The sequence below is a fragment of the Pomacea canaliculata genome, linkage group LG7 (assembly GCF_003073045.1).
Source record: "Pomacea canaliculata isolate SZHN2017 linkage group LG7, ASM307304v1, whole genome shotgun sequence".
Taxonomy (NCBI): domain Eukaryota; kingdom Metazoa; phylum Mollusca; class Gastropoda; order Architaenioglossa; family Ampullariidae; genus Pomacea; species Pomacea canaliculata.
The window spans coordinates 18,584,944-18,607,809 of record NC_037596.1 but is presented as its reverse complement, the minus strand read 5'-3'; the positions used below and the strand labels follow the sequence as shown (position 1 = coordinate 18,607,809).

At 39.1% G+C, this 22,866-nt stretch overlaps 2 protein-coding genes and 1 long non-coding RNA gene across 12 annotated transcripts in view; 2 read left to right on the top strand and 1 right to left on the bottom strand.

Moving 5' to 3' along the window:
• LOC112568945 overlaps positions 1-6,973 on the top strand; it is a 197,683-nt gene extending 190,710 nt beyond the window's left edge. For 8 of the 9 annotated variants that reach the window (XM_025246525.1, XM_025246531.1, XM_025246530.1 and 5 more), the window contains 3 exons: positions 920-1,015; positions 1,305-1,484; positions 2,111-6,973. In XM_025246525.1, coding sequence (XP_025102310.1) covers positions 920-1,015; positions 1,305-1,484; positions 2,111-2,280 — 446 coding nt within the window. In that variant the 3' untranslated portion in view covers positions 2,281-6,973. The remainder of the gene's footprint in view (positions 1-919; positions 1,016-1,304; positions 1,485-2,110) is intronic. The other variant, XM_025246523.1, reaches the window with a different exon arrangement.
• Positions 5,906-22,866, bottom strand: part of LOC112568952 — a 29,604-nt gene continuing 12,643 nt past the window's right edge. For both annotated transcript variants that reach the window (XR_003100258.1, XR_003100259.1), the window contains 3 exons: positions 9,934-9,995; positions 9,254-9,509; positions 5,906-8,004 (listed from right to left, as the gene is read on the bottom strand). This is a non-coding gene — a long non-coding RNA (uncharacterized LOC112568952). The remainder of the gene's footprint in view (positions 8,005-9,253; positions 9,510-9,933; positions 9,996-22,866) is intronic.
• LOC112568943 (zinc finger protein 37 homolog) lies at positions 10,021-21,360 on the top strand. The gene is made up of 5 exons (XM_025246521.1): positions 10,021-12,026; positions 12,452-13,391; positions 16,915-16,997; positions 18,745-20,515; positions 21,225-21,360. Exons 2-4 carry the CDS (start codon positions 12,617-12,619, stop codon positions 20,179-20,181), a joined length of 2,295 nt encoding a protein of 764 aa, XP_025102306.1. The 5' UTR covers positions 10,021-12,026; positions 12,452-12,616; the 3' UTR covers positions 20,182-20,515; positions 21,225-21,360.

Sequence of the window (22,866 nt, the reverse complement as noted above, 5' to 3'; positions counted from 1 at the left end):
GTAACCAAAGAGAGAAAAAGTGACAGAGATAAGAGAGGAAAGGTTACCGGGATAGTCCGATGAGAAGAAAAAGAAGAGGGGAGACGACTTGGACGAAAACTAAGAAACTGTTGACAACTGGACATCATTGGATGAGAGGGTGGGAGAGACTAGTTTCTAATTAGTGATAAGAACAGCAACAACGCAAATCGCAACCTCGACCTCACATGGCAAAGTTCGCCAGCAGAGGGCGCGACACACTTTGACGATGTATCACGTGCAGTAGCAAGGTCAGATAACGCCTAGAGATGTTGTTTACTTTGTTTTCTCGTCTCCACCGACCCTCATCACCTAACCTCACTATGACCTATGTGACCCAGATCCTTTGCTTTCGTGCTGTCGGCGTCATCTGTCGCAACTTTTCTTTCATCATTTCTTTTCTCATTTTTCTTTTACGGAACATGCTCACCTGTCCGCTCCTAGGTGTTAGAAGCAACCTGTACTTTTAGTTACGATACTAACGGCTAACATTTTTGTTTACTCTTGCCTCGTGTGCTATTGGTGTTTGAACGGTTGGAGCATGCCCTTGTGCACAATGAAAAAAACTTGCAGAGAATGACAGTGAGGTGTCTACTGGCCGGCCGACGACCGCTGTTTCTGTGGACAGAAGTGTGGATACGAAACTGCAACAAAGGCATGGTCGAACCTGATCCTGTCCTAGTCTATAGTTCTCCGTGTTTTCCTGCCACTTCATTGTCTAACCCATCATCATCATCATCATCTGCTCGTCTTTCGACTGTGACTTGTCTCAAAGTTCATGCCCCCTTCACTCGGTGTTTGAGTAGCACGAATTCTGGTTACGTTGTACCACTCATCATTTCACGCCCACCCGTACCCCACTGCCGTCAGCACTAATGACGTCACCAGCTTGCTGTTGCAGAGTTTCAGCTTCCAGTCAGCGTCATCATCATCGGTCTCGTCCTCCTCATCTTCTTCGCCGCTCTCTGCGTCATCCTCATCATCCTGCAGTGTCGAGGTGAGACAACGTGACAAAGAGTGTGCTTGCTGATCCTTTTCTTATTATTATTGCTTATGAATATATACTTTTTTGTTAATAAAGAGAGAGTAAGATTTCAATAAAATCAGAGAATGTTGTAGATGAGCTCATCAGGTGAAGATGGTAGCACGTGCATTGTAAAGCAGTGTACAGGTATAGGCTCTCCTATCAATACATGACCCATGGAGGCTGCCCTAGAAAGGTATGCATAGTGACCTATGAGAGGGAGGGGAGATGATTGCACTTAATGACTTGTCTTCACTTGCAGGCAGGAGGCGGCGGCGGTCAAGGGCAGCTAACCGCGAGTCGTTGCTGTCGGCCAGGAATGAGCCCGTTGGAGGGGGTGGGTACCGAACCACCCGCAGCACAACCACTTTCCCTGCCCCGGGCATGCCACCCGACGGCTCGGGGGGCAACCTGGCCATGCGCTATCAAAAGTCGATTCCAGGTGAGTTGGAAGAAGCCCTTTCCTGGTCTGTGCCAGTCGGGTACGGCTAACCTGCATGTACCCCGTGTACCCTCTTGTAGAATGGGTACAGACACGTGCTCTCCTTTCTCTCCCTCTTTACTTTTTACTCTATTACATGTATTAGTTTCTCTCCCTCTCTTTCTCTCTCTCTTTTTCTCGTGTCTTTTATCAGCTTGCCTTGTCTCTTATCAGTTTGAATCTCTCATTACTGTTTGTCGAAACCTGTTGTCTCTCCCTCCGCCTTTACCTTAAACCATTACTATTAATATAAAACTATTGTTTGTCTCTCTCTCGCTCACTTGACATGAAGCCATTATTATTCATATAAATTATTGTCTGTCTGGCGCCTTTCTGCCTGCCTTTCTTTTCCTCGATTTTTTTTGTAAGAAGTAGCTGTCCTCGGTTCACATCTCATGTTAGGCACACTATTTTTTTCTGCCGGTGACACCTTTTCAGGCTTTAATACAGCTGGTTCAGTAGCTTCACTCCACCTTTACCTGCACTATCCTGTCTGTCAGTCAGTCTGTCTGTCCGTCTGTCAGTCTGTCAGTCAAGACCCAAGTAACGCCATTGGGTGTGTGTTTTTGTCTCTGACTGTTGGCTAGACACAGGTTACGTCTCGGGCTCCAGTGTGTACTACTCGGAGCCGTATGGGACGCTGGACGACGAGATGAAGGAGCGGCTACGCCCCAACCCCCGCATGTGTCACATCCCCTACGACATCAAAGGCGGCCCCCTCGACCCTCACGCTCAGGCGCCCGAGCACTCGGCTTGATGACGTCACAGCCGCTCGGCCTCACGCTTTTGCCTACGTCAGCGGTTGCCATGGCTGCCTGCGTGCTTGCAGTTTCTTTGCCTCTTGTGAGAGTCGTGGTAGTGCCAGTCGCTGCCACCCCGAGTGCGTGGCGAGTTTGTGAATGTGTGTGTGTGTGATTGTGTGTGAGTTCGAGAGGTAGTGTGTTTGTCGAGGGATGAGGGAGGGGTCAGTTCACGCATTTGTACAAGTCGCCATCTCCCATGCCTGGTACACCTTTTGCTTTCCATTGTCGATGTTTTAATCAACAATGCCCACCGTTCTCACTTTACCACCAAAATGAAAGAATGAGTCCAGTTGTTTCGCTGTTGAATGTCCATTCAAATAAAAGTAGAAATGTACCCAAACATATTTTTTTTTTCGTTCGCGAGAACCCCATTGCCCCCTGCTCCCATTGTAGCCTCATAACCGCTGAATTATTGTTGAGCGCTTTCTGATGTGAGTGGTTGTACAGAGCAAGGCTGAGTATTGTTGAGGGCTGCTTCTCTCTATCGTTCGTAACCCCACCCCACCCGATTCTCATCAGACATGTCACTTGAAGGCTGCTATTTTTGGGTGTGTTGTCATCAACAGATGATGTTTTCGAAATGGCATATTGGGTTGATTGTTTGTCCAACGACAGTTTCAATAAAAGTGACTAGAACAGCGAGCAGACGGTTTAACAAGTGACTAGACCTTGCTGCATCCAAGGATCTTTTTTTTCTAGCATCATTTTCTTTTCTTTTTTCCCCATCCAACCCTACCCCCTAAAACTCCCAAAGGAACCCCCCACACAAGCATTGTCAGTGTATTTCTGCTTGTGGTCAGGTAGCAGCAACAGAGCTAACAGAGTGCTCTCCTCCTGATTTTGTCAGTTCAAAGTGAGTACTCAGTGAGTACCTCTCCTACCCAAGACATTTTTGAGCCCGAGATATTTTGGTCAAAAATAGTTCGTCGCCATCTTTGGTCGCTAGCACGCGACGTCACAAAGGGGGACAAGAGATTAAAGGGAGATAACTGTCCAGCTCTTTTTATTAAGAATCCATTTTAAAATAGTTCTTTTACTCTTCTTTTAACACAGTATTTTCATTTGAAACTAATTGTTAGTTGTCTTAGACTGTTGTCAGGGCTGTTTGAAGGGTGCACCATCCCATACGATGACCTTATCGTGGTGTTAGAACTTAGCTGTTTTTGTTGACCTTAAAGCTGTTACGTTGACCTGGTCACCTCCCGCCGACAGTGTGATCGTTTGTTGGATTCTGTTGAGACAATTACTGTGGATTTGGGCTGAAACCAGTATGCATTATTTACTCATTTGTACAGTATATTGTTACCTAATTTTATTGAACGTTCTCACCTGCTTCTTCTGGGTGTCAGCGCGAGAGAAGGCATTGTGTGATGGGAACTTTCAGTGCCTGAACCTCTGATGACGTCACAGATACACTTTGTAGCGTGTCAAAGGTCGCGACCTTGTCAGGCGGTTTTCCAATGTTGCCTGTGAATTTTATTTCTAATTCTTTTTGCATTATAGAGTGAATGAGAGTTTGGTTTCAACTGTCGAGATTAACTGTACCTGAAAGACTGAGACTGTACGTGAGAGACTGAGACACGCCATTTCAGCCAAATGTTTCCTCGCTTTATTCATCCGAACTTCATTACATGTCACCCATCCATCCTCATTCTCAGTCACCAAAGGACGTCGCAAGAACGTTTTGTGATGTCGCCAAAGGATACCACGAGAACAGGTCCAAGATGTTTTTGTGACAAAGACCAAAAACCAATCAAGCAAGGTCGTCTTCGGCAACTTGTTATAAATGTACATACTTTATTATTAATTGTATGATACAACAGTTTGTGTAGTGTAGTCTATTACAATGTGTGTATATTGATTATTATAGGCAACAGTCGGTCTGTCATATAATAGAGGGTTAAGCTGATTTGTGTTTTCTGTTCTGGTTTCTGCCACTGTTGAGAAACTACACCACAGAAATGCTTGTATTTTCTATAAATGTCGTTTGTTGACTTTTTGAAACTCATTTGCATTGAGATTAGTCTTGTCCGCATTTTTATCTTTTGGAAAAGAGGTTTGACATTTGTTCTGAATCTTGCTACATGGGAGGCAACTGTAGCACGGATGTTTTATGGGGATAATCCGCTGGAGTCCTGACAACTTGTTTTGTACACAAGCCTCGCATGGTCGTATGGCGTGTTTGCAGGTCTGTCCAGTGTGTGGCGAGCTTACAATAGTTCGTGTAGCTGGCTACCAAGCACAGGGCCATGCCATAGGCTCGGGCCCAAGCTTCCAGGGAAGTAACCCGAAAGGTCAAGTGATCGGTTGCTAGGGTCGCCAGCAGAGAAAAACTAGACTCCCCGTATTTTAGGAATATGAGTTTTGTTTTTGTTTGTTTTGTGTTATTTTATGGGGGTTTGTTTGTTTGTTTTTTGGTTTTCTAACAGAAGGTTTAGAGCTTGAGCGTACACGCGGATGTTTGTGCTTGGGTTTTTTGTTTGTTTGGTTTTTTTTTTTTTTTTTTTTTTTTTTTTTTTTTTTTTTTTTTTGTTCTTGCCTCATTAATATTTCCTTGTGTCTTGTTTTCGATTTATCTTGAGCCATGGAGCAGATCACTTTAAAAAGGAAGAGGTGTAAGGAGTTTTAGTACCATTATTGTCATTAGGTGCGATCTGTATTTTTATCGCTCTTATTCTCACCATGGGCGCAACTCGCACGGCGTCTCAAATAAAACAAAAATAAAATACTGCTGGTGCTGTTTCAGATCTCTTCCCCTTCCACCTCTTGTTCAGCTCTGTTTGATGAGTCCATTAATTTTTAAAAGGGTTGGGTGGTGTAACTTTGTATTAGAGAAAAGTGATTTGGTATGGACACCTGTTGAGTTGGATATTGTAAACACGTGTTTATACTCCGAGCTGTGTGTTCAGCAAGTTCGTAGATTTCAGGGAGAGAAAGATATTGATGTTCACACGGAGAAAAGGCTGTTTCAGGTTGTTCTTCATGCATAAGATGCATCTGTGCTGACCTCATTTTTTTGTTGTTACCTTCTCTTCACTGTAAAGTCCGATGGTCATTGTAGACAGGTCTGGTCTGTTCTCTCGTCCCACTGGTTGATTCCGTCTTCTTTCCTTTTTCTATACCTCCTGCTTGTCTTTCGTCTGGCCTTTCTGTATTCCAGATCTTGTCAGTCTAGGCATCTGATTGCAGGTGTTGTTCGCTACCTGTACTAGTACATTTGTTCTTCGTTGTTTTGCTCGCAGAGCAATCCTATATTTCTAGTTTTCCACTGGGATTCATTTTTGTCTACTTTGTATGTTGTAGAGGGTGAATGGGTCATTTAAAACCTTGACACTGCCCTGGGATAGTTTACTAGGTTGTTTTTCATCTATAACTGTGAAAATTCAAACCGGGAAATTCGAACTATTCAGACATACTTTGTCGACTTGTTTCACAAACAAACGCTTTTTTAATGTCGGCGTTGTACACACTGTAGTCATAACTGCGATCATTGTGTATGTTGCTGTGTGTCTGTCATCAGCCCAGTATTCACAGTCTTACTCATGTTGCATCTTCCGTTTCAGATTTTGTTCTTTTAAAAAATATAATATTGCAAAATGTTTAGAAAATCAGATGATTCGTCGTTGTCAAACCCTTGTTTGCTCACGTAGTACGTTCTTTTTATATGTAAGGACGGTAGCGTGTAGCCTACAACTGATTTTTTTTTGTCCTAAACATTTTGCCAATTTTTTTCTGTTGACTTATTTCAGGTTTATAAACATAGATTTTTACATGTGTTGTTTACAACGAGAGGTATACAATAAATTCATCGTTTCGTATTCATGGCAAGAATCCACTCTTGGCCCGCCTACGAGTTTCTATCAAAATAATGCAGACACAAATATTTAGTGTTTCCGCAATGTGTTTTTTGATATTGTTTTGAAAACTTTCTTTACAATTCTCACACCATGTTTATAAACGGAATGAAAGTAGTTTTTGCTTTTTTTCTCGTTGTTTAGTTTTAATTTATTCTTATATCTTCATATGTGCAATTTAGGAAGCTTGTGGATACCTTTGTGCATAATTTGAAAGAGTCGTTCTGGCCAATGACGACAATTTTTTTAGATTTTTGTTCTATTAACAAGAAAAAGCATTTGTACCTGATGTCCCCTCAGTGGTGGTGTTGCTTGTGTCGAGATGTGCATTACTACTAACTCCTCTCGTCTTGACTGTATTTTATTGCGGGATGCCATAATACTGACTTGCTCATTTTCTTTTGTTGTAAGCAGCGTGAGATGTTGTACTGATCGTGGCAGACAGGGAACACAAGCGCCACCACCCATAGTAGCTGAGAGTACCTAGTCCTTTTCTTTCCGTACATAGCAATATCGGAGTTCTCGTTACACCATCTTTAACGGCTTTCATAGCAAGAATTAGCTCATTGGAAGTGAAATCACAACAATTAGTCCTTGTCACATTCAATTATGAAACTTGCAGCTCTCGTGGGTCTAGTCGTGAAGGTGTAGCAGCTACGAGTCTCCATGTCCTGCCTGAGTGGAATGAGTCGTTGATAACCCAATGTTTTTGATGGCGTCTTGTGCTTCGGCTTGTCTTCACACTCGTCTTGTACCGTTTCCACTTTCTGGACCATTAAATCTGATTTTGTAACAAAGGTCTTCAATCTGTCAGTGTGTGAGCGTGCAGGTGTAAACATGTGATACATCTGTAGTTAGCCGAGACTGTAGACAGTGAACGTCACAGGACAAGACGTGTTCGAGAGTGTGACGAGTCCTTACAGTGTGCATGCGCGCGCACAGTCGTGACAGGAAACATTTACAAGCGACTTTTCATTCTTAAATGAGGAAAGAGCTCATGTACAAGAGGTTACATATTTATAACCGATATTATATCACATTATACAACAACAAAAGATTTGTTCGCCACGCTCTGAGTATTGTGGTGCGTGTCCAAGGGTTCACATTGTTTTTTTTTTTAAAGTTTTTGAAAATAACAGTGGGGAAAGTGTGAAAAGATAATTCTTCGGCACGCCATAAGTTGAGTTTACACAACCATGCAGCACTCATACCAGCCCTACAGCGGAGTTCTTGGCAACACGTGTTAAAAACACAGAACATATCCTCTTTAAGGCACTGCAACTGACACAAAGAAATAAAAGCACACGAAGAAACACACACGCACACACGCGCGCACGCACACACACACACACAGGGGCGGACTGGAGCTTTAAAGCGACCCGGGCATTATTTACAGAGCTGCCCTTCTCACTAAAATAGGCCTAGAATACTACTCTATTGAACAAAATAGGCCCACCGGCACACCGGGAATTGCCCAAATGCCCGACTGGCCAGTCCGCCACTGCCTGCACACACACAGCTAATGAGTATTCTCTATTAACTGTGGTAAGCAAGACATGCTTTCTGCGAATTAACCCTATCCCTTTACTGGGTATGAATAAAATAATTTATTAGTATAAGAATAATTAGTAATATATATATAAATAAGGTATGATATACATACAAATAAAATAAATAAAATTATGATGTGTGTTTAATCAAACCCAGAATCTGCTTTATTGAAGTATGGCTAATCTCCAGCATTTCCAATACGGCTCTTCGACCACTTGGATTGTCGCTGCATCATGACGGTTTGTTGGCCCGAAACCTGTATACTGTAACTTTCTAAACAGCAAGAGTAAAAGCTGCTTTATTTTGTGTTAAAGTCATGTTTCGTCACATTTATGAATTATAATTTTACTAACAAAGAACCACGAAATCGTTCCAAGAGTACCAGTGAAATATTTTTTTTTTAAATATAATTTTGTTTGAGAAATCAAAAGCCGACAGGGGAGATAGAAACCTATTGCTCTAGGACTAGTAAACAATAGGTTATCCCCCTCGTTCAGACTGTAAGATGGGAATAAAGTCCACAAATAAAGCAAAAAAACAAAACTCGATAATAAAATTCTTTGCAATAGTCACTTGCTCTTGATTTTTGCATTAAAAAACACCAACTTAAAGAACATAAGACGAAAGACTCTATCGTTTAGAGACGTTTTAAAATAACTCTGGCATGCGGAACCAGGATTTAATTGTTTGCTGTCACACTGTCCGAGTGCTAGTCAGCTTAGAAACATACACGAGCACAAACGTATTGTGCGGACAGTTTAAACTTGTTTGTGTGTCTCGTGCTTTTCGTGTAATGTTCACCGAGGTGTCACGAAGATGACGTCAAGATATACGTGTACATAGAATGGCGCGGACCTCAGTCAGACAGGCGGATGATAAACTACCAACCGTCACGTTGCGACGATACTCGACCCTTTATTAACTCACTAAACTAACTTAAAATGGTACTATCGACAATGCTTATCGCTATTGCTGAGTTGACGATTTCATAATTGGACGCTTCGACCACTGCTTTAAGACGAGTCGACCTTATCATCAAATTGATGCGATCATAGCTGTATTAATTAACAGAGATATTAAAATGATGGGGGACATTTGCGTGCAACGTTAGACGAACCTTATAGTTATTGAGCATGTTGGGCTCACCTTTTGGATATACTGGAATGCACGCCAATGCTTGTGGTCGAGTCGACCGACCCCACTCCCTATAGCCCCCCCCCCCCACCCTCCCTGTGAAGAGCTGGTTCATGGGGGATATTTTTCAACAAACTAAATTTTAAGACATTTTTAAAGGAATAAACAAATATAACAGCAAAAAGTAATACAAAATGAAACTTATAACATTTATTTCTATCGATTTTTCCGCTCTCGTGCAGTGATGTTTCAAATATCCGAATTATTTTTGCATTGAATGTATTTTGTAATTAAATTTTAATTATAATTCTAAATTTTTTGCTGTACTTATGAATTTCTTAAATAGAATATAAGCAGATTGTAAGAAATCATATTCAAAATAACAGACCTCTATAAAGGATTCTCGATGTTTGCCAGTGTAGCAAGACTTGACATTGAGCGAGACTCGATGTTGAAGCGAGGCATGCGAAGAGAATGTACCCGGAGACAGCTAGTGATATGTGCTGCAAGGAGCTCTTCCAGCTTTTTAATGGCAAGTTTTCCAGCAGGCTGCAGCGGAAGACGCGAGGGAGGAATACCTGATAAAATGTATTCTCCCTTCTGAACTCTTTGATAGGGAAAATGATTTAGTCGCAGTTGCTCTTCTGAAAATACAAATTAATCTTTAATAAAAGCAATGAGATTCAAACTGCAATCTGCTTTGATTTACAGTATCAGAAGAGAAGAGACAACCTTAACAAGTACCAGTTTTTTTTACATTTTTATGGTTTATTCTTTTCCAATTATTACTAACATAGAAATCTACATAAAATTTGCCAAACTGTACCATTATCTGTGACTAAAATCTGTTAGCAATCTGTTTTTCATAAATCTTCCACAAAAGAAAAGTGCAAAACATATAGACGAAATTAGGTGAGTGCTTTGGACTTTTAATGCAGCTAACTGTACTAAAATTGATCTCCAGAATATGTTAGCACAACAGCACATGAATTTGATAACAGACATGACACTTTCTTATCCCCATAGGTTGGGGTTAACCAAAAAGTGAATATAAAATGATTTATTTACTTGCAATTTTGTACCATTTTTTTCTGTAGCTTTAGCTCTCTTCTCACTAATGCCTTTTTTAACTGCAAAACAAACATGCATCTTAACAAAAATGAAACATTATTTATATGATGTATAAAGCCAACTGGGAAAGTTGCCAATGATCACTAATTTATTACAGCAATACTGGAGTAAATGATGCAAATATTACTAGCACTTAGAAATAACTATGAACAAATTCTTATTTCTAAGTTAAATTTAAAAATAAAACATTTTAAAACTTCAACAGCATTCGCTTTTTCTATGATTTGGATAAGACTAATGGCTTAAGAAAAATGGTCCACAATCAGGACATCCATATAATGTCTTCAACTTCACTACAGCAAAAAAGAACACTGATTTCCTGCAGGACTAAAATTTTCTATTCTAACATGAACTATTTCTGTTCATATTTCATGCTTCACAAATCTTTCCCTTTTTGTGGCTGCTGTCTTCAATAATATGTAGTATATCTACTAACTTCAAAAGTGCAAGGTAAGCAAATGTACAGGATGAACTGATGACATAAGATGGTTATTAACAGTGTATGATTAAAACTACAATATTGATAAATTCCTGTAAGATAACAGCAATGGTGCATTTTAGTATTGTTAGTTAACATGGAAAACAATATTATAAAAAATTAATAAAAAAAAAAATAAATAAAAATAAAATAAAAAAGAAAGAGAATATGCTGAAGCATGTGCCACTCAAAGAAATACAGAATAAAAAGTTCTTGCAAAATTTAAAAAAAAAAATTATAAAAAAATGAAATCCTGGAACCACTAATTTCTAATTGTTTTATTTCACGCTTGTTATTATGGTACATTAACCTTTTTAGCCAGTCATTCACGGTTTATTATTGCGCCAGCCCTATGCTCCTCAAGGAGTAATAAGGACTAAATTAAAACTAAACTAAAGTAATTAATGCAGGATGGTGGTACAGAATTACAAAAATATGAATGTACCCACTGAAAAAATATACACAAGTGTATGGGGCAAAGTATATTATTTAAGTCAGTGACATAATCTTCAGTTCAACATGTTAGCAGCATATGGAGATAATACAACTCTAATGTCTCTGATAATGTACTGTTTCACCCAACCACACTGTTCAAAAAGAAAAAAAAATAGTGTAAGCGCATCACAAAGAAACATCCCTGGAATCATATTACCAAATGCAAAAGTGTCACACAAATATTTGAAATAACAAAGATGAATGGAAGACGGCTAGTCCAAATAAAAAATATTAAAGAATCTGTATTTGCATTTGTTTTTATCTCTTTTCAAGTCTTTCATGGAACCAAGAATCAGATATGGAAAAAGCCCAGGCATATTTTTCTGTCACAAACATAGTAGTAGTGTGTTTGTCTAAGAAGAGGAGAAGTAACTTCCAGGGGAAATGTCCTCTGCTACAAAGGGAGAAATGTCAATCAGTCCTGTTCTCTTTTCTTAAATGTGAGACAGCTGCTCAAATTCAAATCCTTGCGCAGGTGTCACTTCTCCGAGCTAGAAAGCTGAAGGAATTAGCGGGAAATGACCGCGTTTCCTTGTGCAGTAGTAGTACCCTCCCTTGGTAACGCTCTCAATATGGCTGACAGTAAGGCATTCTGGGATGAATCTTTTGATTTCTAATTTTTGTTTTAATTCAAACACAGGAAAATATTTACTAATAGATAATAAGATTGGAGGACTGTTATCCCAAGGACTATGGCTTGGCAATAAAACATTCGACTTTCTCTACTGGAAGAAAATATATTTTAACTACATTTTCACTTTTTTTAACATCATAATGGATGCGAGCACGAACCATGGAGCGGTGAAAATGTCTTGGACAGACGGCCTCAGAATTGTTGATATGTGTGAGCTTGCAAGACAGATGTACTGCAAAAAGTGTCTTTCTCTTTTAGATTTAAATAGCACTAAAAAAGAGACAAGAATAGGTTTAGCTAGCGTGCTGTTTATTACATGTGGCTGCGGGGTTGTTAACGAAGTCCACTCAAGTAAGAAACTGCTATGGGAAGGAAAGCAAGGCCACATCGAAGCCTACCAGATCAATGTGTCACTGCTCAAGAGTAAGTTATACCACTTTTTTTTGCAGTTAATCTGTACATATTGTTTTATGTAAACGTAAAATTTTAACAATAATTTTAGGTTCACGTTTATTTCTGGCCGCGCATGTAATGATACTGTCATTGACTATGGTGAGTAAAGGTTGACTATCACATTTTAGTGTAGCGAATGTGCTTATTTCATTGAAAAATTAAGTAATAATTTTCCTGCAAAGGTATACTTCATGTGAAAGAGAAAGTGTGTGGGCATGAGGATGTGTTTGTATGCCTATGTGGAAGGAGTCATTTTTGGTTGTACATACAGTAGCACGAATTGTTACGTCTGCAAGTGTGGGTGTACCTGTATTCATCGGGTAAGTGGCATGCATCATCAAGACATATTCCTTTTGCAAGGTCACTTGGTGAATAAATGGATTTTTCTTCAATAGGTGACTCAGTGACAGTTAGAAACTTCTTGGCAGTGTTTCATATTCCATGGGAACCTCTCCCAGTATCTGCAGACATCACAGACAGCATTGAAGGGGTTTTACAGCAGAGTGACCAGGCAATTAACAAGTCAACAAGGTCAGGCTGATCTCCCATCGAATAAAAATATGTGTTTTCAAGAGGCATGTTCTCAAGAAAGCTTGGGTCTGCAGTATCATCTTCACTGTTCAGCAATTTCAGAGTTGCATAAAAGCTCTCATCTAAATCATCCTGCATCAGTTTCTCATGAACGAGCAGAGCTAGTGCATCTGAATGAAGATGATATTGAAGAAAGCCTGCATGATGGTGAAATAATAACGGACAATAATGATAATGACTCCTCTAAACCTAATTGTAGTTCAAATTTATCAGTATCAGGAATAGATATAGACATAGTGGACAACTCTTCATGGGAGTCTGAAAACAGTGAATGCAACCAGCACTGTTTACCACTAGCATGCAGTTTGTCAAACGACAAGAAGTCAACTGTAATTGTTTCCAACAAACATCAAACAACTAAGGTCAAGCAGTCAATATGTCCATCAGCAAGGCATGGGAAAAGAAAACTACAGAATGCTGTGAAGACGAATAATGAACTGGGTCTACATAAAGATGATAAAGTCACTTCTCCAGCATTTGCAGATAACTTGTCAACATCTCTTGTGGGCTTGGCAAAGTCTTGCAATCATAAAAGAAGTATGAGGCGGGCAGGCCAGTTGGACAAGATGCTCACCTTGTCTGAGAAGAGAAAGGGAGGTCAGGCCAGACACAAGCATGGCCCACCTTCTGCAGAGTTCAAGTGTCTGGAGTGTTCCAAGATAATGTGCTCCTCAAGAAGCCTGAGAACTCATCTGAAGAAAGCTCACATAAAATTGCCAACAAATACTCTAAATGCATCTACAAGTGGGTATAGTTTCATAGTTTTCTTAATGAATTTTTTTGTAAAACTCTGTGAAATTTTAAGAAATTTTGATTTAAAATGGTATTACTACCAAACTACTAAATATTTCTTAAAAACTCCTTCATAGAAATGTTGAAATATGTATGAAGAAAAACTTAACCAAATTGCAGGTCTATATCTTTTGTCGATAAAAAGTTTTGTCCTTTTGAAGTAAACAGTCTGCAGTGGAACCTCGGTTAGCGAATGCCTCGGATAGCTAATATTTCAGATAGCGAACAAAAATTTTGTTAAAAATTTGTCTTGGATAGCGAACAAATTTTCGTATAACGAACAGCCACGTGAACCACACGTGACCGACCAGCATGTCATCATTTGCGCTCAAGACACAATTACGATCGGTCGTTCCTTACCTGTGCGCATCCTTCTTATTTAGTGATTTTTGTGGTTTATTTTAATAAGATAATCCTCAATCATGGCTCCAAAGAAGATTAAGTGCAATAGTAGTGAGGTAACGACAAGGAAGTGGTCGACAATTGAATTGAAAAAAGGAATTCCCAAGTTCAATGAATAAAGAAATGTGTGCGTAGTGGGGGTAATTGCAAATGTTTGTAGAAAAGTCTTTCACTAATAGTGCGATAGGAGCTTAAACATGTTCAATGATAATGTGATGTCATATTATCGAAGAGTTTTACAAAAAGGCAAAAGCAATACACTGGACAAGTTTTTTCCTTCAACCTCATAGCGACAGAAAAGGGAGTTGCCCCTAATTTTACAATGTCACGTGCTCATCTAGGGGGAATCCAAGTGGTAATTCTATCCCTTCCTCCCCACATCTCCATCCACCCACGACGTCAAAATAGCAAGTTTTCTTATGTTTAAATGCTTTCTTAATATTTTTATGTTTATTTAACTCCATTTATATTGTATGATAACTGTTCTCATTAAAAAAAAAACCAACCTATATAGCCTGTAACTTTCAAATATTAGCGAGTCACCAGGGGCTGGGAACCAATTACATCTATTTCCTTTATTTCTTATGGGAAAAATTGTTTCAGATTGCGAACATTTCGGATAACGACCAACTTTCCAGAACAGATTATGTTCGTTAACCGAGGTTCCACTATATATCCAAAACAAGAAACAGAAAACGACGAAAGAAAAACTGAAAGTTTAGTAACTACTAAACTACTAAATATTTTTTTAAAAGCGCCCCCATTTAAATGTTTACATGTGTATAAAGAAACCCTCAACCAAATTTCAGGTCTATATCACATGTCAATATAAGCTTTTGAACTAAACAAGCTTACTGAAACAAGAAACTTAAAAGGCAAAGGAAAACAAAGTAAAAGGTTAGTAACTCCTAAACCACTAATTATTTCTGTAAAAGCTCTCAGGGATATGTTTAGATATGTATTAAGAAACATTCAACCAAAGTTTAGGCCTTAATCACATGTCAGTATCAAGTCATAGTGATTTTAATTAAACTGTAACAGAAATAAGGAACGGAAGAAGCGAGAACAGAAAGTTCAAGCTTAGTAACTTTTTTTTCTTTAAGCCTTTCATGTAATTTACCTGTTGAAGGAAAAATATAACCTTCTTTCAATCTGTTACTTCATATAGCTTCAACGTTACTAATAAAATTAATTATTTTGTTCACTTTTAGAAAAGTCAACATGGTTGTGGTGTGTACCCAAATGTTGACTAGGCTTCAGAGAAGTACACAGTAATAAAAAAAAAAAGGGTGTTTGCAAACATTGAGCAACACAGTTATAGGTTTAGTTAGTTATATAGAATTTCAGTGTCCACTAGCTTCATGCTTTTTGACATCTTTGGTCTTTTGCTATCTAACATTTAGTGATGTTGTCACATATTGCTTCCAATTTTTGTGAGCAACTACTGAAGTAGCAGCATTAGTAGGAAACACTCTCATCTTTCTTAGCCTTCAGTTGCAGGGTGATGGGATGAACATCAACATATTTTTTCATTAAAGAAATTATTTCAAAAGCTTATAGGGGAGTATAACCTATTCTTGTGGCCCTATGCTCCACTGGGGGTGAATAGAAATAGTATAACTTATTCATGAACTCTAGAAATATGTCATTGAGTGCACCAGAATTTAAGCAGCTGCTCATGTTCTGCTCCTCTGTATGCTAGGATTATTTTATGAATTACCTCTGTAGTCACATAGATTATAGATGCTTGATTTTTGTAGCTAGGTGGTTCCTTATTTTTTGTAAAAGATTTATGGGAAAAGCACCAGTTGCCAGACCTTTTAGGGGGCTGACAATGATGTGCTCTCTAGACACTGAATGGCTACAAACTTGACTAGATAGCAGCTTTCATTCTATTTGTTAGGAATGTTATACATAATTCTCTTCACACATTCTGTTTATTACATTTGGCTTGAGTAAGACAATCCAACCCCCACCCAACCTTTGTTATCTGTGAAAACGAATGTAAAGCTCTGTTTCCTTACATTCCTGACAAAGTACATAAATAACTAGCATTGCAAGTTCACTCAAATTTGTAAATGTTCACATCTAGTCCTGATTACTACCGAGCTTTGCAGCAGAAATCAAAACTTCGCGTTATTTTCAGCTCGCTTACCACATGATTGATGGTAATTTCTACAGCAGAATTCAGTTCACTAAGTTACATTTTTTTAGCTGCTACGACGGTTTAGAATGTCCTCGTGGTTTTTATTCTTTCGCACGTGGTTTTTTGAGAAGAAATGAGCGTCTGACAGGCACAATGAACATTTAATATTAATGTTACAGTCCCAGAAAGAAAATATCCCAGCGTTAGCTTTGAGTTACTGTCGACATTTTTTTTAAATTCTGGAGGGTATGACAGTTGCATCGCGGGATACCCAAACACTGCCGAAATGTGTTCGTATGACCTGTGACCACGTCGAAGTCGGCCTTAGTGAATTCTGATTGGCTATATGCAAAGTATGTTACGCATGCGCGATCCCTTGTGTCGTCTAGAAAAGAGCTCGAAGCATAGCGTGGAACCTTTTATCGGCCTTGAACCAGCCTTTGAAAGTTCACGTCTGCGATGTGACGATGTTTCGCACGTGGCAGAGTGTGCTGCCATGTCCCAAACATTCTCTATTCTCGCTAAGTGTGCGCCCAGGAAAAGTAAATAGGATGGAAGTAGGTGATTTTATTGACAAAATAGACATATTTCTAGATTGTTCTATGAAAAGCCACTTGGTGAGTGAATACAACAGACTTTGAACTTTCACAATATGCCGTAATCTGAAAATGGCTAAATCTTAAAATTTTCGACAATTTTTACCCAGGTGCTTGGCTTTAAGAGTTAATGATGAATTCTGTTAAAGGATAATTTGTTGTAACAGCTTTTATTCCATATTCGTTATTTAAAAGCTGATTTAAACTTGAAATTAAGCTTAAAGGTAGTCAGGCTTTATTTTGAAAGAACTACATATAAAGTGACCTGTAATGCAACTGTTGATGTACTCACTAAAAACTGAAGTGCAGCTTGTGTCCCTTCATATTCCAGAAAATGCCAATGAAATACAACTGCCAGACCAGACTAGAAGTGGTATTGCTGAACCTCTCCAAGAAGGCTGGGCATTACAGAAGGTAGGTGTTGAATTCCTAGCTCTAGCATCTAGCACCTTTTTTTCCATCTTGTTAAAAGTGATGTGCAGTCCCTCTCCATCTCCCAGCAAATGACTTGTTATAGCTCCATATAAGATAGTATAAGATGGTCTTAATATTAACCAATAATAGTAAGGTCAATATCTTGGCAAATTTTTTGATGAATATGGACTGCTGTCTCTTAGTGGGCCATGGCATTGTTATGAATTTATTGCCTGGTGCAATGATAATTTCTTAGAACATAGTGCCAGTGAAACCAAAAAGATTCTTTAATTTTCATCCAAATTCTCCACAAACTCTTATAACTGTCCTCTGTGATGAGGAGGTGGAAATTGTTGGCATTGTCTCCCAGAGATTTCTGTTGCTATTTCATAAATCCCAGTGTGCTGTGCTTTTGGTTCATCTGCTTTTACAACAATGAAGTAAAGGAGGGAATCAAATCATGTTATAAATATGTGCTTTAAAATTATTGGGAGAGCCAAGAGTAACCTTCAGACTCTGGTTAACAACAGACACTTTTGAATGTGTATGTAATTCTATGTGATGATAGGCATATCCTGTTGGGAAAGTTCTATCAACTTCTTTTGGGCCACCAATTCTGTGTATCTGTACATATGACAAACAGATTGAGGCTGTCCCTTGTTGTTTTGAAAGCTACTGTGCAAAAATAATCTAGATTGTATGCAAGCCTAAATCACGATTGTAAGAGGATCTGTTTGGTGGAGCAGGTGTAAATCAGTGATGCCCAACCTTTTTCGGCCTGCGGGCCATACACATTTCCGACATACGTGTCACGGGCCGCTTCACCGCAAAAATACAAAAAAAAATGGAAAAAAAAGAGCAGATACCATTTTTATTAGAAACAAGTTGTACTTACCATTAATTATGTAGTAATTAGTGGGATATTTGAAGCTGTTTATCCGAAACCAACCTCTGAATGTCTGGCTGCATCGTAGAGACACCAAGTCAGAGCACTGAATCAAAATCTTCATCTATCAAAAAAAAAAAAAGATTGAGAGACGCCCCTACGTAGGGATAAATACTTCTTCTTCCCTATTTTTCGTTTTTTTTTTATGTCTTTTTTGTATTACTAACATGCTGATTTCCTGCACTGTGGGCAGAAGTTTCGCGGGCCGTAGGTTGGGCATCCCTGAGTTATGGCATTGTCTCTTGTTTAACTTCCATATAGTGCTGCTTCTATATTGCCCTCTGGAATAAATAAAGTTTTATCTTAAAAATCTGGGTAAATGTACTGTCCCCTCCTTTTGAGATATTCAGGATATATATATATAGGGTGACATATTTTTAGACTAAAGCAAAGAGTTATTTTTGCAAAGTCTTGCAGCATAAAGAGTGCATTTTGTGCAATTCGTACTGTGCACAAAAATTTTTCAGTTTTTTTTTCAGTTCATAACCTGCATGTAATTAAGCACAAAAGTAAACATATTTCATGCAGTAGGATTGCCATTTTTCACAACCACATTAGTCATAGCAGTTTTGTTTGCTCTATGTAGAAAATTCACAAGAAATACGGATATGTATGTGAAACTGAAATTAATGTAGGTTGCTAATAATGTTTCGATTATTTTATAAGGCTGTTTATGTATGTGGTCTTAAATGCAGCTGTAATTTTATCCATTTTGAATTTTAAAATTATGCTAAGTGTACTTAATAAAAAGATCAACATTAAATATCTTGCTTCTGAACTTTAAACTTTTCTTTTTTCAAGGACCAGACAGTTACTTCCACAGCAGAACAAGGTGTGAATGGAAAGTGCCAGGAGAATATTCTAGACTCTCCAGATAAAAAAAACATTTGCTTACATAATGCACAACTTAAACATATTTCTCGGAAAAGCATAGTTCACAAATCAGAGAACCCCAAAACTGTGCATGATCGTTTGAAGTTGTGTGGTGGTCGAGACCTTCACTGTGGCAGACAGCAAGAGCAGCCGGTGCGAAAGCAACATGTTTGCAAAAAATGTCCTGCAGAATTTCTTACAGCAAGCCAATTAAAAATACACAGCAAATCCCATGCAACTTCTGAACCAGCCGAAGTTCATGAGTGTACCATCTGCTTGAAAACATTTCCTAACGGAAGGAGATTGCGGGCACACAGAACAACACATACCAGAGAGGAACGGCTATGCCCTCTAAAGCGGTATAAATGTGAGTTGTGTGGTGAAGAATTCAAGAAGAACTATTTCCTCCAGATTCATCTACGGTATCATAAAGGGGAAAGGCCATACAAATGTCCAATCTGTGAGCTGACATTTGTGACCAAGCCTGAGCGCCGTGCACATTTCAAGAAGTGTGTTGTGAAAAAGAAGACTTATCTATGCGAGCAGTGTGGCAGCAGGTTTGGCAGTGCCTGCACTCTTCGCAAACATGAACGTGTTCACACAGGAGAGAAACCACATCGCTGCAGATACTGTGAAAAAGCGTTTAGCCGCACCAATACCCTCAAAATCCACGAGCGACAACACACAGGAGAGAGGCCCTATGTGTGTGATCAGTGCACAGCTGCATTCAAACAGCGAGTGAGTTTGGTGACACACATGCGTAGTAAACACAACATCAATGTGACATTATATTCTCAGCCACGGGACGGCCCACGTTACACACACTCTGTTCTGGCATGGAAACATCACAGCAGCGATGGCAAGCCAGCAGCTACAGATCCAGAACTTTGCAAACCATCTAGTTTTGCAGAGCATGCCAGTCCACAATGTGTTAGCACAGAGCATGTAAACACAGTTCATCAGCATGTGTCCGTAAGTCTTGCCCCGAATTTCAAGAACGAGTCCAGTGATATGTACACCCTTTCGCATGTGGCTGCAGACATTGACCAGACACCCATCCCTGATGCTCCATTGCCACAAGCCATTCTGATGCCACCATCAGGCATGATTCATTTTAGCTCGTCATCCAGTGAGAACATTGTTGAGCTAGGCCCCGCTGCTCGCATTGTTAGTTTGTCACAAGATGTCCCTCAGATGAGAGCTTCTGTGGACCAGCAGACAGCAGTTTTGCAAGAGAGCCACATTGTGTCTACTATTCAAGCACCCGAGGCCCAGATTCTTGCAATCCCATCTCAGGAAACTGGCATTTTCACCTTATGTCATCCAAGCTTGTCAGCAGCACTGGAAAGTGTGTACTACAACTGAAATATTCCGTCACTGCAATGGTCTGTCATCTTGTGTTCAGCTGATTTGCCCTGCTGAATGTGTTGATGCAGTATGATTATGTTCGGATAACAAATCAAATCTAGATATGACCTTGAAGAAGATTGTGGTGGATACCTGGTACTGCTTGTTTCCATTGACATCCCCTGCAGCAGTGATATAGGAAAAGCAAGCATTGCCTTCTTTCAGTTTTTAATGGGAGCTCAGTGCATTGGGCAAATCAGTTTGATCACTTCATTTGAAAACAAAATGGGGAAAAAAAGGAGAGAAATGATATTGAAACTGCTACCTATCCTCATCAAAAAGAACATAAGAGGTGAGAAAATGCTATTGCTCATTACTTCTTTTCATAAAACCTTGTTTGAAAATCTACTACAGTGTTCCCTCGTTTATCGCGGGGGATCGGTGCTATGATCAGCCACGATAAACGAATTTCCGCGAAATAGGGACATACATGCAATAATAATATATACATGAAAAACAATATCATGTGAGTGTAAAGTAATATAGTAATCATGGTATTAATACAGTACAATAACAAATTAGTGTAAAAAAATTATAACTGTACTCGGAGAAACCCAAAAAACTGATGCTAACTGGCTGGCTCGTCGCTTACGCATAGCAATGGATTTCTCATACGCAATTATTTCTTTCTTTCTATCTACAAAATAACCATGGTATTTTAATAGAAATACAAATATAGCTGCATTTTTCGTCTTTTTCCTGTTGAAGTATCTATGGTATTTTGTAGAACGATCATTCCCAGCACGAAAATATCGATCGATACTTCACTCAAAAAAAACCCCGCGAAGTAGTGAATCCACGATAGATGAACTGCGAAGTAGCGAGGGAACACTGTATATAAACATCACACATTTAAATGATCCATAAAAGTTCAGGGCTAGAGAAAGTTTTATCTTCTATTATCTCACACAAAGCTGGCCTCACAAGACCCTAAAACCATAAGGTCACTGAATTACCACGATCATTTGCCCTTACATTTAACCACTTCCTTTGTTTTCCAGGAAAGGAAGATGAAGAAATGCTTTAGCTCTACACATGCGGTTCAGAGTTCCTTTATTGTATTTCTTGGAGTCATCTTTGCTTCAAGCCTCATGGAGACTGCAGAAAAATAGTTGCCACCGGTTTTCCCAACAGCAGTGTCAGACATGTCAGCCTGTGTGAATATTTTAACACATCTGAATGCTGTGCAAGATACATCCTTGCTAGAAGGTATTGTTACACCATTTTACCCACTCTGTGTGAGGATTTTACTCCCTTGTGGTTCTTTATTTGTAAAACAGTAAATATAGCTTATATCAGTTTTTATACAGACAGAATGATGGTGAAAATATTAGGAAAAGCTTGCTTTTTGAGTTGTTGCACGCATATATATATATAGAAAGCTTTGTTATGAAACAAGAAGTGTAATTTAAAACAATATATAGATATACAAGAGCAGTAAGGCTCTGGTGTCAATTTCAGGTCCAAACATTTTGAATTGACCTGTCAGTCAGCAGTATTTTAAGATGATTATGTCACTTTTGGGACTTCAGCCATTTGAAATTGAGGGACTTTCAGACGAGACTTTATTCAGCAGGCTCACACCCATGACTAAAGGGAAATAAACATTTCACATGCAAACAGTTCCATTTTATGTTTGCAGAAATAAAAATAATTACCTAAGCATATATAAATATAGGTAAATAAACATCAGGAACAGTGTACAAAAACCAAGAATGTTTCTGTCAGACAGTGGGTTAGCTTGAAAGCTTGTAAATATTACTGTACTGAAGGTGAGATCCCTCTCTGAACTAATGATTTTTTTTTTTTTTTTCGTACACATGCTTGAAACCTAATTTATGGATAGCCTTACATTAGAAGAGACAAATGACAGATTTTTAAAATTTCAGGTAAATTTATCTATCACAATGGACACCATTTTGAGAAATTTTGCACAAGACAAAAAGGATGGGGGGGCCCCACCACCTCTCAGACGGTTGGCTCTATCTATATCTGTGTTGCTCTCCAACTTAAGCTTATCTTTGAGGAAAGATTGTTGGCCCCTTCACAGTCTGCCCAGGTCTCTATTTGCCCCTGTGGGATGGGGATATTATAGATGAGAATTTTACCTCTGTTTCTTCCCTTAATTGTGTTCTAGCTTTAAAATTTTTTTAATCACTCTGTCATGTCTTTAGAGCGGTCCATTGGCGCAACGGTTAGCGCTGTTAGCGCCTGTCACCAATACAGTGAAGGTTTGCTGCCCTGAGTTCATTTCTCGTCTCGGGCACGCTGATCTTTCTCTGCACGTGGCATCTGTTTACAGGGCTGGCTGCTTGCCGTAATATAGCGTTAGCTGCTGACACGGCGTAAAACACCAAATCTATAAGGAGTTTCTCTCTAATGGCCAAGCGAGCGGTGAAAAACAACAGTTTTTACCCTCCAATCTGCAAATCAATCAAATCAAATCGACTTTATTTTCTGTCGAGGAAACCCAAGTGTAATGGACATAATGTGGGCCCTGCCGTGCAATGGCTATTTCGTTCATACATTCACCCACACACCTAATTACAACAAATTCACTGCAGCTCGTGATAGTTATTAAAGAATATAATTTTAGCAATACATGAATAAATGTAAACATGTCATACATCCGGTTACTAAATG

Excerpts from the sequence above, each read along its gene's own strand:
- LOC112568943 (XM_025246521.1), top strand. The coding sequence starts at position 12,617 with ATGTGTTTTCAAGAGGCATGTTCTCAAGAAAGCTTGGGTCTGCAGTAT. Across the intron at positions 13,392-16,914 it reads TACTCTAAATGCATCTACAA|AAAATGCCAATGAAATACAA; the intron begins GTGGGTATAGTT and ends TTCATATTCCAG. Across the intron at positions 16,998-18,744 it reads AAGGCTGGGCATTACAGAAG|GACCAGACAGTTACTTCCAC; the intron begins GTAGGTGTTGAA and ends TCTTTTTTCAAG.